At 41.0% G+C, this 18,919-nt stretch overlaps 1 protein-coding gene across 1 annotated transcript in view; it reads left to right on the top strand.

Annotated features, from left to right (window-relative positions):
- Window positions 1-6,452: 6,452 nt before the first annotated feature.
- TGM6 (transglutaminase 6) overlaps window positions 6,453-18,919 on the top strand; it is a 33,841-nt gene continuing 21,374 nt past the window's right edge. The window contains exons 1-6 of the mRNA XM_012553880.3: window positions 6,453-6,509; window positions 8,272-8,353; window positions 11,026-11,199; window positions 17,587-17,829; window positions 18,114-18,232; window positions 18,634-18,762. Coding sequence (XP_012409334.2) covers window positions 6,453-6,509; window positions 8,272-8,353; window positions 11,026-11,199; window positions 17,587-17,829; window positions 18,114-18,232; window positions 18,634-18,762 — 804 coding nt within the window. The remainder of the gene's footprint in view (window positions 6,510-8,271; window positions 8,354-11,025; window positions 11,200-17,586; window positions 17,830-18,113; window positions 18,233-18,633; window positions 18,763-18,919) is intronic.

Below are 18,919 nucleotides of genomic sequence, written 5' to 3'. Positions count from 1 at the left end.
ATTAAGGAGCTAAGGAGAGTCCAGTTTAAGCAAAGGTATAATCTAAGCCTTCCCAAATCTTTGTGTCTTTTTGGACTCACCCACCAGACTGCTTCCCATGTCCTTCATCCCGACCTTTTTCAAATCTTCTTTCTGCAAGGCCCAGTTCAGATGTAATCTCTTCCATGAAGCCTTCCCTGATAACTCCCAGCTGAAAATGTTCTTTTCCTCCACAAATTTTTCCTGAATATGTTGTAGAGATCTCTTCCTTGCCCCAATTACATTCCCTTGTATGGGAACATATTTGTCTATGCACATGTCATATTTTCCCTATTTGACTATATCCTCTTTGAGATCAGGGGCTGTGTTCTTTTGTATTTATTTTGCTAGCACTGAGCAAAAGGTCCTGAACCTAGTGGGTGCTTCACAAATACTTACTGAATAGAACTAATTTTCATCATTCCATGCAAAGCCAATCTGTGATGCCCAATAGAATTTGGTTTTGCTCCTAGCTCACAAACATCCCATCCCACAAGACATCTATTGTACTTCTCCCACCCTCAGATTTCTGATTTAATAATAGACTTCTTGCTAAATCTGGGTTTCTCTAGGGCACAAGGAAGCCATGCCAGGGAGCAGAGAGGAGTCAGCCCCATTGGCTTCTGGCACAGCTAACAATGACTGGGCTCCTAAAAACACTTCCTCTAGACCTAAATCTCAGTCATTTGCCCTTCCTGCCATAAGGAGCTTGATTTAGCCTTTTTTCTTGGTGAAAAAAGCTCTAAAGATCTCTCCCATTTTACTATTACCAAGAATGATGAACTTCAGGACCTTGGAGAGGGCAGATTAGTCTGATTGTTGTGATAGGGTGGAGACTCCTTTGTCCCCTGAAAGGCTTCAGGACCTAAGGAGAGTCTACACCTAAAAGTAGGTGATCTTGTTGTCTTTTCAGCAGAACCCCCTCCTCTCCTTGCCCTTCCTGGAAAAGGAGGGAAGAAGGAAACACAGATTGGAATGTGCTGAACAGGCTCGTGGAGGATTATGGGTTATAGTGATGTTGTCTCAGGGACTGGGAGGAGATCACTCAACTGCGGAGACTAGAGGGGCGGGGGCAGCAGCGTTGTGGGTGAGTCCAAGAAACTGACGTCTGATCTACTCTTATACAAACACAAACACACCCCTCACTGTTCCTGAAGGGAGTTCATCCACACCCACAGTCATTCAAACCAGACACCGACACTGAATCTGCAAACCCTTAAAATAAGCCCCACTTACACTCTCCTCAACAAATCTACTCTCTCTGCCTGGAAGAGGACATCTTCCTCCTACTTTCCTTCATTACCAGTAATTTTAAGACCCCAGTACTCCCAAGCAGCAGGGTTGTGTAATGGTTAAGGGAAGCCTTAGAATCAGGAAGATTTTGATTTGAATCCTGCCTCAGATACTGTGTGACTCTGAGCAAGTCACTTAACCTCACTGAACACTGGTCTCCTCAACCATAAAATAGGGATAATTCAGGGTTGCTGCAAGCATAAGCAATAATATCCATAAAGTGCCTTGAAAATCTTAATGCACTGTACAAATGAGAACAGGATGATGTAGCGGATAAGGCACTGATCCTATCTTAGCCATTTATTGTGAAATGGATGAAAAGAGAAAAAAATATTGGATAACGAGGAGCAGGGGGAAGAAAAAAAGAAAAGAAGGAGAGAAAAGGGAAAGAGGAGGAGGAGCAAGGAGAAAGAGGCAAAGGAGGAGGAAAAAGATTTGCAAAAACAATTCTAACGCTTTCTCCCATCAAGAATAGTAGATCCTCCAAGCAATTCCAATAAACTTTGGATAGAAAATGCCATCTGCTTCCAGAAAAAAGAACTATGGAGACTGAATGTAAATCAACATATGTTATGTTCACTTCATTTTTCTGGGTTTTTTCCCTCTCTCCTGTGGTTTTTTCCCTTTTGTTCCAATTTTTCTACCTCAACAAGATTCATAAAGAAATGTGTATTTAATTTAAAAAAAAAAATAGTAGATCCTCCATACTTAGATCCTAATTTCACAATCTCTGAAGTATAAATGGCACTAAAAAAGAATGAAAATGGGAAAATTAGATTGAATCAAGGATTTATAGCAATGGGTTAGAGAAGATAAAATTGTAAGAGTATTGAGGAAGTTTTTTATTTAGTCTCACACCTCTGGTTAAAGCAAAAACCTGGGGTCAAGAATTTATAGGAAAGTAGTGTTTGGGAAGCTGATACAAACAAAAATGTTATTACTATGTAGTACAGTAAATAGGCAAAAAAAAAGCATATATATTCCACAATATATGGCAGTATAATAGAAATCTACTGCATGGATACGAGAAAGTTACCCAGGACAAGAGGGAAGGAAACAAACTCAAAGTTAAGATTCATATGATGAAATTATATTCCCTAAAAATGAACTTGGTTGAGAACAGGTCATTTGGTGCCAGATATAAAAGGGGGCATTCTTAATGAGCCCAGATGTAGTAGAGAAGTTCTCAGAGTCACTTTTTGATACCAGGCTTGGGTAGGGAGAGTTTCTTTATTGGAATCAGGAACTGGAAAAGGTTGTAGATTAAGTAAGGCATCAGGAGAAGGATGACTTACAAACTTCTGCTCTCCATCAAGAATTATGTCCAATCAGAAGCTGAGAGTATTAAGTGCCTGACATAAGGTAGCATAAGTCAGAGCAGTGGGGACAATGAAACCTTATCTGTCTTTGCCTATATGCTTTATGGACACTAGAACTACTTAGACTCTATATTGGAATTATGTGACTCCATATTGGAGGTCTATCATTATAATATTAAGCAACATAAATATTATAATTATCACAGGGAACTAGGTACAAAGTATATAAAAGAGGGGGAAAGACCAGAGATATAGAAAAAGACTCAAACTTTAATGATATAAAAAAATTAAAGGAATATCAGTAACTAATGACCTATATTAATTCTCCCATTTATACAAAATATGCATGAGAGTCATCACTATACAAACTGAAGGCATTCTCAATAAAGATACTGATGGAGCAAATACTGAAAATGGTCATTACATCCAACAATAGACCATATCTTTAGTATCTCACAACTAACTGAAAGATATCAAGAACAAAATATTCCATTAAGTTCATTATGTATTAATTACACAAAAGCACTTGACCTTACAGAATAAAATGATGCCTCCTAGGCTCTTTTACGTCAAAGAAGTCTCCCCTTTATGTCAAAGTCATGCAGTATTTCTTAAAAGATGTAACAATAGAAACGACTCTACATAATGATCCTCTGAAAATAAATAGTGGAGGAATAAATTGGGAAGATAAATCCTCGCTAAAAGAATACTGAATCCAGAATAAAGTTTAGGAGCAGGAAGGAACCTGTGGATTGTGAAGTCCTCCTATTTGTAGATGATATGTCATTGATAGTGTCAAGCCCTAAGACAATGCAGAGACTCCTGGAAAAGATATATATATAGTTTTCTATGGCAGGGGTTCTTAATTTTTTTGTGCCATGGACCCCTTCTGCAGTCTGCTATAAGCCTCTGGATCCCTTCTCAAATATGTTTTTAAATGCACAAAATAAAATCAAAGGATTACTGAGAAAACCCATTGTGTTGAAATACAGTTATCAAAACTTTTAAAAACCAATTTCATGGACACTTGGTAAAGAACATTGGCTTTATGGATGTCCATCAGTTGGAGAATGGCTGAATAAATTGTGGTATATGAAAATTATGGAATATTACTGTTCTGTAAGAAATGACCAACAGGATGATTTCAGAAAGGCCTGGAGAGACTTACACGAACTGATGCTAAGTGAAATGAGCAGGACCAGGAGATCATTATATACTTCAACAACAATACTAGATGATGACCAGTCCTGATGGATCAGGCCATCCTCAGCAACGAGATCAACCAAATCATTTCTAATGGAGCAGTAATGAACTGCTAGCTATACCCAGAAAAAGAACTCTGGGAGATGACTAAAAACCATTACATTGAATTCCCAGTCCCTATATTTATGCACACCTGCATCTTTGATTTCCTTCACAAGCTAATTGTACAATAATTCAGAGTCTGATTCTTTTTATACAGCAAAATAATGTTTTGGTCATGTATACTTATTGTGTATCTAAGTTATATTTTAATATATTTAACATCTACTGGTCATCCTGCCATTTAGGGGAGGGGGTGGGGGGGGGTAAGAGGTGAAAAATTGGAACAAGAGGTTTGGCAATTGTTAATGCTGTAAAGTTACCCATGTATATATCCTGTAAATTAAAGGCTATTAAATTAAAAAATAAATAAATAAATAAATAAAGAACATTGGCTTTAAGGAATTTGATATGTCCATCCACACAGGAAAGGTCAAATGAATGAACAATGTTCCACCATCCATGCATCTGAACAGACACCCCATACAGCTTGTCCATCTATATAGAGATGAAATCACAAATTCAGGCCCCTTATCCTTCTCAAAAAAGAATGTGAAACCACAAACAAAATGAACAACAGACGTTCTTTTGGGGGCTTATAAAGAGACAATACATCTGGCCAGTGAGCTGGACACAGAGTTGAAAAGAAAGAGAATAGCAGGGTACATTGCTTTCAGGAAATTGCAAACTGCTTTTACTAATCCCAAACTTCCCAAAACAGCAAAGACAAATCTTTTCAATACCAACACTTTACCGGTGTTGCTATATGGAAGCCAGACTTGGAAATGCCCCCCTACCTCTAAAGCTGATCATCAAACAAAGGAAATTATCCAAAGGAGAGTTATTGAGAAATCAGGGGAATTCAACCTTGTTACAGGATCTGAAAATGTATGGAAGAGAGGAGGCTTAGTGGAGACCATGGCAACGGGGTTATCACAGGGAAGAGAAATGAGGTTTGTTTTGAGTACCTGCAGAGCGGAAAGGCAGAAGCAATTACCGGAGGAGGTGGGAAAGGGAGTTACAAGGAAGCATATTTTGATTCAATATAAGGAAGAATTTCTTAATAATAAGAGCTGTTCAAAAATGGAATGGGTCTTGTGAGATAAAAATTTCCCCATCACTGAAGGTGTTTAAGCAAAGAGTAGACAACCAGATATTGGAGATGTAATAGTGCCGATTAATGCATGGCAAGAAGGCTGAACTAGAAGTCTTCTCAGATCCCTTCTGGTTCTAAGAAAGAGTCTATGATTCACCCCCATCCCCACCTCAGACCTGGCCTTCTGTCTGGACCTGGGCCAGAGGCTTGGGTAATTATTGCCTATTAACTTGACTGCCTGCCTCTGACTCACTTCCAGTAAGATAGTTCTGCAGATACTTGTAGCAGAGAGAGGCCCAAGATAGGGCCTAGATGCTGAGGGACCTGGGGAGGAGACAAACAATACATTCTACCAGAGACCAGGGGCAGGTGAAGAGGACTGCGGGCTCTGGACTCTACTCCCAGCGCTGACACCTTTGCCATGTAATCTTGGGCACTGCACTTAGAAGCTTGGAAAACTTAGGAATCATCAAACCCAACCTCTTCCTTTCACAGAGTAAGAAACTGAGGTCCAGAGAGGGAAACTGTTTTCCTCAGAACATGAGTCAGTGAGTGGCTAGCCCCTATGAGAGCCCCATCCCCGACTTCAAAATTCAGCTTGTTTTACATCACGCTCCTTCTTCAGGCTTCTACTTCCACATATGTGAAATGGGAATAATAATCCCTGCCCACTTAATGGGGAAAGGTGATAAGGAATAAAGGAAATCATAAGATCTAAGTATGGAGGATCTACTATTCTTTTTTTTTTTTTTAATTAAATACACATTTCTTTACGAATCTTGTTGGGGTAGAAAAATTGGAACAAAAGGGAAAAAACCACAGGAGAGAGGGAAAAAACCCAGAGAGAAAAAGGAAATCATTAAAGGACTTTGGAAACTTAAAGGCCTAAAGTGGGGGGTTTGAAAATGCGTTTGCTAAAGTTGCAGACATTGTTCTCCCAGACCCGGACGGGCCAGAGAAATCCAGCTCTGCTACCGAGGTAGAGGACAAAGCCGAGGAGAGATCAGCCCAGCTCAGAAGCTGTGGTTTGCCTTTCTTTGTATCCCAAGAACTTGGCATAGTGTGTGGCACACAGTAGGAGTTCAATAAGTGCTCACTGACTAATTGGAGAACCCATTCCTCCTGAGGCAGCTCCTCTCAGTTCAGGCTTTGACCCGAAGCTTTTCATATGCTCGGCACAGACCTGCCTCTGTATAAGCCCCCAAAAGAAAGCCTGCTGCCCATTTTGTCTCTGGTTCCACACTCTTTTTTGAGAAGGGGAAGTGCCCTGGATTTGTGATTCCATCTCTACATAGAGCTTCATGGTGAGGGATGCATGGGAGACATCCGGGGTCTTACTCTGCAGTTACAGGCAAAGGCTGCCCTGGAAGCAGAACATAAGGAGGTATATGGAGGTGTCTGACCATGAGGAGAGCCCAGAGGTCATGGCGCATACAGCCTGGAAGCATGGCTCAGGGACAGGAATGCTGGAACTACAGTCAGTAAGACCTAGGCTCAGATCTCCGTGCAGCGTTATCTACACTAAGCTTTGGGGGACTTCCTATGTAAGATCAACATCTATACAATCACGGCTGGGATTCTTAACCTGGAATCCATGAACTTGATTTCGATGGGTAGGTAGATGACTACATATAGATCTAGACAGATATGCCCATGTGTATTGGGTATGTATATGCTTATATGGACATATGCATATGTATTTCTATATGATTGGCTTCTTTTGCAATATTTTATTTTACACATTTACAAACATTATTCCAGCTATAACACACTGCCAAACAGATCTATGACATAAAAAGCTGGGAATTCCTATCTTGGAGAATTCTCTATGGCATTAAAAAAGTGATTTGCCCAGGGTCACACAGCAAATATAGATAATAGGTAAAATTTGAATCTAGTTCTTCCTGGCATGAAAGGCAACTCTTTAACCACTGGGCCACACTACTATTGGGCATAAAGAAAGCAATTAATGGATGTTGATTAAGTGATGAGTTAATTCTTCCAAGTTCATTCCTCTGGGATCATACAGATCAAGTCTAGTTCCTCTTCCATATTTACTCTCCTCCATTCACCCAAGCTTCTTTTCTCCAAATAAAAATTCCCCCTATCACAATGGAGGTATCATGGCACCATGAAAAGAGCCAGGTTCTGGAGTCAAAGGATTGGAGTTCAGATCCTACCTTTGACCCTTACTACCTGTGCAGCCTTGGGCAAATCCCTGAGTCTTCATTTGGTCATCTGTGAAATAAAAAGATTGAGCAAGATGGCCTCTGAGTCCCTTTTAGGTCCAGGATCCTGTGGCTGTTCCAAGGGATCCTTGGGTCCCAGGATTGGCACATGGTGGCTTGATGGTGATTAGATAATAATAATAATAACCACCAGGGATATAAATGAGACATAGCCTGAGACTTGAATGAGCTCCTAATGAACTGGATAGTAATTGATGAAGGGGAGCAGGGAAGAATCAGACTCACAAATTACAACATGAGGTAGGATGTGGTAAGTGTTTTTGGAGGGTTAGAGAAATAGAATATTGTGGCAGGTAGAGGAGAGGATCAAAAGAGGGAGGGATCATCTCCACCTGGGAGAGAGCAGGAAAGGCTTTCTGGAGGACATGGCCTTAGAGCAGGTCTTAAGGGATGAGTAGGATGTCAACAGGTATGTCAGCTTTGGGCATGGAGGAGGAGGGGAGAGAAGGGGGCTTTCCCAATGGAGGGAGCGCACATAAGGGGAAGCACAGAGGAGGGGAAATAGTACATGCTCTCCTAGTTCTTCCCTCCGGGATCCAGCACACAGGAGCTGTGACTGCCAGATCATCATGTGTCTGGTAAGGAAGAAAGGGGAATAAAGTTAGATAAGCAAATTGGGATCAGACCGCGGAGGCCTAAAAGGGACCAGAGTGAGGGTTTGCACTTTATTCTATGAGTAATTGTACTTTATTTAGCACAGTTCCTGGCATGTGGTAGGTACTAGTTGATGTAGTAAATGTCAGTGAACCGACTCAAGGGTAGCCCTTTACTCTTTGTCTCTGTGTCCGTCTGTTTCTCTCATTCTTGGTGTGTGTGTGTGTGTGTGTGTGTGTGTGTGTGTGTGTTTGGGATTTTGGGAGCCTGGTCCAGAACAGATGGAAGGCCACAGACTGGAAGTCAGGAGAAAAGCAGGTGCTCAGTCACTCTCCTTCCTGCTGCCTCCCATCCCTACCCCTGTAATCTAGCCCTTGGTGCTCCCCAACCCTGCCCTCAGCCACCTAAACTAAGTGAGGGGCACACTGGCCCAGAGGCAGAAGGATGGCAGAGGGTAGGAGCCGGGCCACTTGAGCGCCAGGGTAAGTCTATAGACTACTGTAAGTGCCCTACAATTAACCTTCCTCGGGCCAATTACCCTTCAGAAGTGATTCATAGACAGAGAAGCTGGAGATTGTTTCATGGCCCCGGGACCGGGCAAAATGCCTGGAAATTGGAGTTTGCCGAAGGCAGAATTGCTAATGGGGATGGCTTTAGGGGACATTGATATTTAGTTACATAAAATTATAGAACTCTGAAACTGGAAAAAAAAAAAAGAAATGAGAGTTGGTCAGAGATGGGAGGAACCTTGGAAGATAGAACATACTGTCAGACTTGGAAGGATGTTGGAACATACAACATAAACCACTAGAGCAAGAGGAAATCTCAAAGCATAGAACATAGACTGTCAAAAATAAAGGGAATTTTAGAACATAGACTGCCATGAAATGCCAGAGAAACTGAGGCAAGGCAGAGATTGGTTTTTAATCTTTTGGTTGTGGAGAGTTTACAATGATGAGAATGGGTTTGGGATGTATACAATAGTGAGAGTAACAGGATGCACAAGATGATGGGAATGGGTCTGGGAGGACCTTCCAGAGTCAGTATTTTTGGGGAACAATAACTGACCTTCTCTGTAGAAGCACCTCACAGGTGAGATGCCCAAGTAAGCAGAAGAACAGAAATAGGCAAGGTCACTCAATGGTCATGCTTGTCATTTTGATTTAGTGTGTGAGGCTAAGTTTAGGTTCTCATGAAAAACTTACTTTTTGGTTCAGCATAAAACACAGACTGTCAGACCCAGAAAGGATGTTAGAACATACAACATAAACTGCTACAGCTAAAAGAGACCACAAAACATAGAACACAAACCTCTATAACTAAAAGGAAGGGACCTAAGAATGCAAATTGGATACCAGGTCAATAAGGCATTATTGAGCTCCTACTGTGAAGAAAAAAAAGAAGAGAGAAATGGGGTCCCCCGCCCTCAAGGAATTCACAGTCCAGCTAGAAGAACCAGAATGGAGCCTGACAATCTTGCGCAAGAAAAGAGCCCAAAAGAGGTATCCATTCCTAGAGAAAGAACTGATTGTGTCTGAATACAGATTAAAGCATTTTTTTTACTTTATTTTTCTTGAAGGGTTTTTTTTTTTTGAGGAATGGGGAGGGGAGATCTATGTTTTCTTTTGCAACATGACTTATGGAAATGTTTTGCATAACTTCACATGTGCCTACTTAAAGGGGGATGGGGTGGAGAGGAAGGAAGAGAATCTGGAACTCAATTTGTTTTAAAAACAAATATAAAAATTATTTTACATGTAATTGGGGAAAATAAAAATATTAAATATCAAAAAGAGTAAGATACATAATTAATATGACATTATTTCAAATAATTTCAAATACCAGACATGGGCCACATTCCTCACATCAGACTCTGCTTAAGAAAAAAAAATGTTGATAAACACTGAAAAAAAAAAGATTCTTAATATATTACATTAGCTTTATACAAGGTAGATTTGGTAAAAACTGCTGTGTCACTGTCATTGTCATCATCATTGGATTTGGTAGGGATATTAGAACACATGATAGAAACTCCTAGAGTCAAAAGGGACCTTAGAACATAGGACAGAGACTGTGAGACAATGACAACAGCAAAGGCTTTATACAAAACAGATTTGGGGAAAACCTACAGTGGTATAGACCAAGATGGTGGGAGTTATAAGAGAGCCCAAGGCCATCCTCCTAAATGAGGGTCTCATGGAACATGGCTCAGGAAGGCAACATGCAAGCAAGGAGCTAGCTCTGAGACTGGGATAGTTACACCCAGACCTCTCTCATTCTCCTTGTTCATACTGACGCCCTGAACCAATCTAGGCTCACCCAACCCTCTGGGAGTCCAATTGAGACCCTTTCTTCTGATAATGGTGGCCCTTCGTGTCTATGATAACCAAAGTTCTCCTGGATATGAGTGTTGTGATAATGGGAGCAGGAGTAGAAAGGGGTTACACAGTGTGGGACTTGTCTCATTCTCAGCATTCCCCCTACCCCACCCAGGAGTCAGGAGCTCAGAGGATGAAAAGACCACAGGGGTTTGGGGGCCAAGAGAAAACTTGAAGAAGAAATGAGACTTGAAAGATAATGATAATAATAACAAAAATGCCCATAGCAAATTCACGTTTCTATAACACCTTATGGTTTATAAAGCTATTTGAATAAAACTCATGTGGGCCTAGTGCTGGTAGAGAGGTGTGAGAAATGAGGTGGGAATCCCCTCTGATTGACACACAGGTCCAACATGAAAGAATTCAAGAACCTGAAAAATCTGAATGGCAAAAGGGATTTTTATTGGCACTGAGAAGCCAGCTTTGCTAGGAAGACAGATTCCTCAGTGGTGAGGTCTTGTCAGAGAAATAACAAACGTTATCACTGAGAAGAGGGTATCTTCACAGCGGGCAGGAGTCCTGGCAGGCAGCTGTGCCAAGAAGAGAGCTTCATTGGCAAAGCATAATCCTGCTTCGGACTTCTGCAAAGATTTAGAGTTCAGAATTGTCTTTTATTGGCAGTCTGGGGCTAGGACTTCCACTGAATGAGATTCCTTCAATGTTGTCAATGCCCCCAGGCCTAGATTTCCAATTGAAAAGAGATCACTTATTTTGGAATTTCATTTCTTTCCTCTCCTCCCTATTCTTTCCTCCCCTGCATCTGGAACCCCCAGCAATCAAAATAACAGAAGTGGACTGGCAACAAGAGAAAAACACTCATGCTCACCATACTGAAGAGTACCCAGGCTCAGAGATGGTGGTGAGGAGGGGCCAAAGATTCACTCTCAGCCTGAGGTTCAGCAGGGCCTTGGAGAGTGAGGAGACTCTGATATTCACCGTGGAAACAGGTATTCTCTCCCCACCTTCTTCCTTCACATACTGCAGGTCTTCTTGAAGGTGCCTTTGACTTCACTGCTACACTTTTTCTCTGGTACAATCACAAAGTAATGGAACCATGGAACGTTTTGTCCCAATATCACAGAATTTTATACAGCATCCTAGAACTTTAGAACATACAATACTGAACTCAAACGTAACCTTTGGCAATCTCCTTAAAGGAGACCCCTCAGAAAACTACCTAGATTGAAACTCTCCATAGGTTAAGCTTTTAGTTCCTGAGTGCTCAGTGATGTTTTAATTTTTACTAGCTAGCCAAAAGACACTTTAATTCAAAACAAAAGGTGTTAAACTGAATAGCATGGAAAATGAAGTAACAACAACATACTCAAGCAAGTTCAGATGAGGTACATTCTCCTACAGGTTACCATACCAACAAAGGGAAAAGCTAGAAATGAAGATTTGTGACCAAGGAGTATATATGGAGAGAACACATGGCACTTATAGAGAGAGAACATATGTGGCTAGGGATTTCATTCAAGAGAATGATGATAATGAAACAACATACCAAAACCTATGGGATGTAGCTAAAGCAGTTCTCAGGGGAAATTTTATATCTCTAAATGATTACATGAATAAAATAGAGAAAGAAGAGATCAGTGAATTGAACATGCAACTAAAAAAACTAGAAAAAGAACAAATCAAACCCTCCCCAATTATATGCCAAATTAGAAATTCTGAAATTCAAAAGAGATTAATAAAATTGAAACTAAGAAAACTATTGAACTAATTAATAAAACTAAGAGTTAGTTTTATGAAAAAACAACAAAATAGATAAACCTTTAGTTAATTTGATTAGAAAAAGGAAAGAAAAAAAAAAAAAAAACAAATTACCAGAATCAAAAATGAAAAGGGTGAACTTAACCACCAATGAAAAAGAAATTAAAACAATAATTAGTAGCTATTTTGCCCAATTGTATGCCAGCAAGTCTGACAATCTAATCAAAATGAATGAATTTTTACAAAAATATAAATTGCCTAGGTTAACAAGAGGAAATAAATTACTTAAATACTCCAACTTTAGAAAAAAAATTGAACAAACCATCAATGAACTCCCTAAGAAAAAATCTCCATGGTCAGATGGATTAACAAGTAAATTCTACCAAACATTTAAAGAACCATTAATTTCAGGCCAGCTAGGTGGCGAAGTAGATAGAGCCCCAGCCCTGAAGTCAGGAGGACCTGAGTTCAAATCTGTTCTTAGACACTGAACACTTCCTAGCTGTGTGACCCTGGGCAAGTCACTTAGCCCCAATTGTCTCAGGAAAAAAAAAAATTTCAATACTATGTAAACTATTCAAAAGAACAGGTAAAGAAGAAGTCCTGTCAAATTCCTTCTATGACACATAGTACTGATTGATACCTAAACCAGGAAGAGCCAAAACAGAAAATTATAGACCAATCTTCCTAATAAATATTGATGCAAAAATTTTAAATAAAATATAAGCAAAAAGATTACAAAAATGTATCAGCAGGGTAATACACTATGAACAAGGGGATTTATAGCAGGGATGTAGGGCTGGTTCAATATCAGGAAAACTATTACCATAATCAACCGTATCATTTGTGGCCAGGGACATTCAATATTACCTTGATCAATGTCCTCTCTACAAATACCATTTTACTACTCTACTAGATATCATATCTCTGCTCTTTGCTGGGTTTATCCCCTCTTCTGAATGTCTCATTATTTCCACTGTTATGAATCCAGGGTTCCCAAAATACTCCCCAATTGGTATGCAAAAGAAGTTGAACAAGAACAAAAGTTAAGCAAAGAGACAAAGCCATTGATTTCTTCCATCAACATCCCAACCCTTGATCAATAAATCTGCCTTTATTCTGTATGGTGTAATGGAAAGAGCATGGACTCTAGAGTCAGAGAAACCAGATTCAAATTCTGGTTGACTCTATCTGTGTAAACTTGAGCAAGTCATTTATTTCCCTCTTTCCTTTCATATAAAATTAGAGAGTTAAGCTGATGTCCTTTAGAATTCCTTATAACACTCTATAATTCTATTATCTTCCAGCCATTTAAAAAACAATAACAACACTTTTGCTTATATTTTGGATATCACAAAACTTCATCGTCTCCATGTCCTTAAAATGTAGAATATTAAAATGCCCAAATCTTGAATCAGGATCCAAGAAGATATAACTCAGAATTATACAATATGAGAGAATTTTAGGATCCTAGAATTCCACGGCCCCATAAGATGTGGTAAACTCAGCTATAAGCTAAAGCTGTCAACGAAATTTAAGGATCACAAGAAGCAATTTTGTTGTCACTGCTGCCGTTGGGGTTTTTTTTCTTTTTAGCTATATTGTAGAAAAGATCAAGAAGTAATAACTGAAGATAGGGCAAAAGCAAAACTGTGCCTTTCTTATTTTTCTTTTGTATTTTCTGTCAAGAAGAATGATCTTTGGAGTAGAAAGGACAGAAGAAAAAAACAGCTAATAGGGAGTGGATGCCCAAGATTAGTCAGGTGATAACAGCGATAGCCCCAAGCTGCCCTTGATGAGTTTAAGTAACTTTGGCCCAGATGATGTTCATCCTGGAAGACTAAAAGAAGTGGCAGATGGGATTTTTGAGCCATTTTCAGTGATCTCTGAAAAGTCTTTAAAAGTAGGAGAGGTGCTCCAGAATTGGAGAAGGGCTTGTCAAGGATTGTCAAGCAAGGGAAGAGAAGGAAGCTTGTAAACTAAAAGGCCCATGAACTTGACCTCAGTTCATGAAAAAATTCAGAGCCAGATTGTTAAAGGGCTGAGTCGGGGAATAACTAGAGAAGAAAACAGTGACCATCACAAAAAATCATTTTGAGTTTCTAAAAAACAGATCACACCAGACTTAATTCTTTTGACTTGAGTTATTAAACCAGGAGAGCAGGGTAATGCTAGATTCTTGCTAGATTTCAGCAAAGCATTTTGACAAAATTTCTCATGCGGTTCTTGTAGGGAATGGAAAAATATAAACTAGATTATAGTACAGTTAGGTGGATTTGGAACCAATAAAACTATCAAACCAAAGTGTTTATTAATAGTTCAATGTCAACTCAGAAGAAGTTTCCAGTGGAATGCCTAAGCAATTTGTGCTTGATTTACCATTTTTATCAGTGACTTGGATGAAGGCATAGATGCAAGGCTTTTTTGAGGTTCAAACGAGCTGATGATTATAGTACAATGTACAAACCTTAGAGCACTTTATAAATGCCAGTTGCTGTCATCACCACCACCCGAAGTAGCAGCAGCAATTATTATCACCCTACCGTCTCCAGGCCTCCAATCTAGTGATGACTTCATTCCCTGAGCCTTCAACTGCACTTCTGCTGAACCCAAGCAATTGTTATAAAGCAATGCAAGACTGTGCTGGCAAATACTTAACAAGGGAGAAGAAGTTCTAAAGTCTGAACACCCATTTTTAAGTTTAACCACATTCTTAACACTTTATGAAATCTAGACAATCAACAAAACAATAAACTAAGGCTTGATATGTAGTAATTTCTGAGGTTAAAAGCTACACTGAAAATTTAACCAGCTACTCTCAGAGAAGCCCATTAGAGGAACCTCTCTAGCACACTCCTAAAGAAATATCAGATAAAACTTGCATAACTGAAAAGATAGCTGATATATTAAAAAATAGTATTCTTGATAGGCTAGAACTTGGTTCTGAATCTAATGAGATGAAATTTTAATAGGGATAAATTTTATCTCGCACTTGAATTCAAAAATCCAATTTCATATATATGTGGTAAGCAATAAGCAGAAATTTTTCTGAAAAATACTTGGGGGTGGTAAGGGTGGGAGTGGGTTTTAGTGGGATACCACCCTTAAAGAGTCAACAAAGAGTTAATATTCATATAGCCTTTTATAGCTTACAAGGTACTTATATGGTGTTTCATTTGATCCTCAGAGAGGTAGAAACTATTATTGTCCCATTTTTCAGAAAACAAAACTGAGGCTGAGAAAGGTATAGGATTGCCCAGGGTCACACAGCAAGGATGAAGAGAAATTTGAACTGGAGTCCTCAAGTGCAAGTGCAATGTGTCCCCTCTGCGCCACCTAGTGGCTTCTCGAGTACATGATTATGACAATTGAGAAAGCTGATTGCCACCTTGGCTGACTCGGGAGCGGATGTCCAGGCCCAGGGAGATGCTAGTCCCGCTGCTCCACCCAGCGCATTTGGGGCCTTGTGTTCTGTGGCGGGTGGGCTCTTTCGGAAGGATACCAATAAAATGGACAGGAAAGCGATTGGTAGTTGTGTGAATGGAGCACTGAGCCTGGGGTCACTGAGTTCTAATCCAGCTTCAGACACTTAATGTGTGACCGCGAGCAGATCGCTCAAGCTCTGTCTGTCTTAGCTCTCCCTCCTACAACAGGGATCATAAAAACGCCCCTCCCCATACTCAGGGTGGGTTCAAGGATCAAATGACATCATATTTGTCAAGTTCTTAGCATAGTTGGGCTGGAACACAGTAGGCACTTAATAAATGCTGGTTCTTTTCCCTTCCACCTTAGTATCCATACTAGTGTCCAAAGGAGAGCAAGGAGGATGGCGAAGAACCTTCGTTTCATATGCAAGAAAATCGACTAAAGTAGTTACAGATTTTTAGCCTAAAGAAGTAAAGACATAAGGGAACACATTAGCTATCTTTCAGTATCTGAAGGCCATCAGACAGAAGGAGGAGATTTGTTCTTTTTCTTCTTGGTCCCAAACTGGGAAAAATAATGAAAGATACAAGAAGCAAATTAAAGCTCAACATAAGGGAAAACTTCCTAATATGTAGAACTATTCAAAATTGTAATGGGAAGAGAATAGGCATTAATATAGCACCCCCTATGGAAAGCCTTGGGGTTCCCTTTCATGTAAAGTCTAAAATGTTGGGCAGCCCACGTGGGCATGTTCTTGTTCAGGTGTGGATCGGATCAGAGGCCCCTGAGGTCTCAGCTATGTGATCTTGGGATTCTGATTTCATAAATCCTAGAATCTCAAACCTGGAAGGATTAGCACTTCTCACTCTTTTGGCTAAAATTATAGCCTACCCATCACCCCTAGTATTAGTACTATTGACCACGCAGAAAAAATTTGCTCCCTTTTCTCCCATTGTAATCCTTCATTGCTTGAAGAAAGCTATCACGTTCCTGCTATGTTTTCTGTCTGTCTCTCTGTCTCCATCTCAGTTTCTATCTCCTCTGACTGCCTCTGTCTGTCTTTCCCTGTCTTTCTCTCTGTCTCTCTCTCCTTTCTCTCTGTCTCTTTCTCCTTTCTCTCTCTCTCTCTCTCTCTCTCTCTCTCTCTCTCTCTCTCTCTCTCTCTCTTTCACACTAAACATCCCCAGTTTACAAAAGATTCTCATTTCCACTTTTCTCCCCCATATACTCCTACATCCACATCTTCTGGATATGATCAGCTTGATCATCTAAAATCTGATTTCCAGATGGGATCTGACCAGTACAAAACCATCAGACAAAGCCTTCTCTGTCCTGCTCCCTGTCAGTGCATGTTGCCTAAGCTTGCATAATTGTTTCTCCTCCCCCTCTCCCTCACTACCCTCACTAACTCCCATCCCCAGAATAGAAGCTCCTTGAGAATAGAAACAGTTCTGCCTTTATCTTAGTTGCCCCCTCACACCTACCTCCATCTCTTGTGCATAGGAAGGGCTGAACAAATGTTTGTTCAATTGAATTGTCTGCTCCTCCCAGGGCACTGACTCCAAAGGCTCTCTCTAGCTGAAACATTCTGGACTTCCAATAAAGGAGTATTACGAGCATAGCTCTAGAATTCTAGTTTTCTGATTTAAACCTTTCATATTCTAGGAATGGCAGAAGTTGAGGCTCAGAGAAAATAAGTGATTTGCCCAGAGTCACCAGTAAATGGCAAAGAGTCTTTTCATTATACCTTTCTGTCTCAAGAACAATTTGGATACAGATGTGGAGTCTGGAGCTGGATGAGGAAACTTCCTCCAACCCTGAGGATTCTAGAATTCTGCTATGGCCCTGGGATTTATCGTGAACCTCTGAAGTTAATCTCTGCACAATGTTTCCTACCTAAACTGTTGTTTAGTTGTTTTTCAGTCATGTCCAACCCTTCATGTTTTCTTGGCAGAGATGATAGAGTGGTCTGCCATTTCCTTCTCCAGTACCTTTTACAGATGAGGAAACTGAGGCAGAGTTAAGTGACTTATGCAGGGTCATACAGCTGGTAACAGGAGGAAGTCGGGTTTTCCAGATTCCAGGTGTGACACTAGCTGCCCCTCTACCTAAACATAAGAAAGCATTTCTCTCCTGAAGAGAGAATTCTCTTCAACTTTCAGCACCAAATTCATAGTCATTTATCTTTTTAGGACCCCAGGCCTCTGAAGCCCTCCAAACTAAATGTATATTTGAAGCATCTGAATCCAAGCACAAGGATACCTGGAGAGCCATGCAGGAGACTAGGGAGGAGAATTCTATGACCGTCACCATCTCCTCTCCACCCAATGCTGTCATTGGCCGCTACAAGCTGAGTGGGAGGGTCTCCTCTCGGTCCAAATACACCAACAAGAAATTGGGCCATTTTGTTCTCCTCTTCAACCCCTGGTGCTCTGGTAAGTGCTGGATCAGTCCTCCATCTGGAACCAGTTGTCCCTCCTTCAGTTCTATGTGGGATAAGCTGCTCCCAAAAGGCAAGGTTCAGAGCCCCAGTCCACCGTTCTCCTCCCCTCCCCCTATCCCAGGGCCACCAGGGCAGTTTCCCCTGCTGGGTGCTTCTTGCCTTCTGGAAGCATCCCCCAATGATATACAGAGCCATCCCCCCAGCATAGCAAGGGCAGAGCCCCGAGCTCCATCCCAGTCCCTGGAGGGTTACCCATCCTGGTTGACTGCTTTCCAGAGGATGATGTCTACCTGGCTGAAGAGGAAGAACGACAAGAGTATGTGCTGAACGACAATGGAATTATCTTCCGAGGAGTGGAGAAGCATATCCGAGCCCAGGGCTGGAACTACGGGCAGGTCTCCAGGGGAGCAGGCCCAGTGGGGCTTTGGGAGGGGGGAGGAAAGAGGCCAAATGTCTGTACTCTCTGTTCCCCCCTCCCCAGGGTCAGATAATCTCTTTTTTAAAAAAAAATTCCCGTTTGCCTCTGATTGATAGTGGGTGTTTCTAGGCTTGACTGACTATGTGAGACATGCCTCGGGAAAGGCATCAGAATTTGACAGATACAGATCATTTTCTCCCCACAAACGGAGGGACTATTTATTGCACAGGCTTCCAGACAAAGCCCTATGGTTCTATTGTTAGTGATATAGATTAGTTAAGGTGTTTGGGGACCTTTAACAGTGTAATCAGAGCTGGGACACATGGCTCCAAGAATATGCCCTGAGACCATCCTGAGTGTGGCTTTTCTGGACCACAGTTTGAAGAGGACATTCTGAACATCTGCCTTTCCATACTGGATCGGAGTCCCAGCCACCAGGAAGACCCAGTCACCGATGTGTCCCAACGAAACGACCCTGTCTATGTCACCAGGGTGATCAGTGCCATGGTGAGGACTGTTTGGGAAGTTCCTCTGCTAAGACCCATGGGCCAAACCAAATTCTGAGCTGTAGCTCAGTAGCAAGTATCCCCTGGTCTATAGCTCCCCTTATCTGAAAGGAAGAAAATGGGATCTGCTCTCTAGCCTATATCCCAAGAAGACTACA

Source organism: Sarcophilus harrisii, chromosome 2 (assembly GCF_902635505.1).
Source record: "Sarcophilus harrisii chromosome 2, mSarHar1.11, whole genome shotgun sequence".
Taxonomy (NCBI): Eukaryota; Metazoa; Chordata; class Mammalia; order Dasyuromorphia; family Dasyuridae; genus Sarcophilus; species Sarcophilus harrisii.
This window is presented reverse-complemented; position numbering and strand designations above follow the sequence as displayed.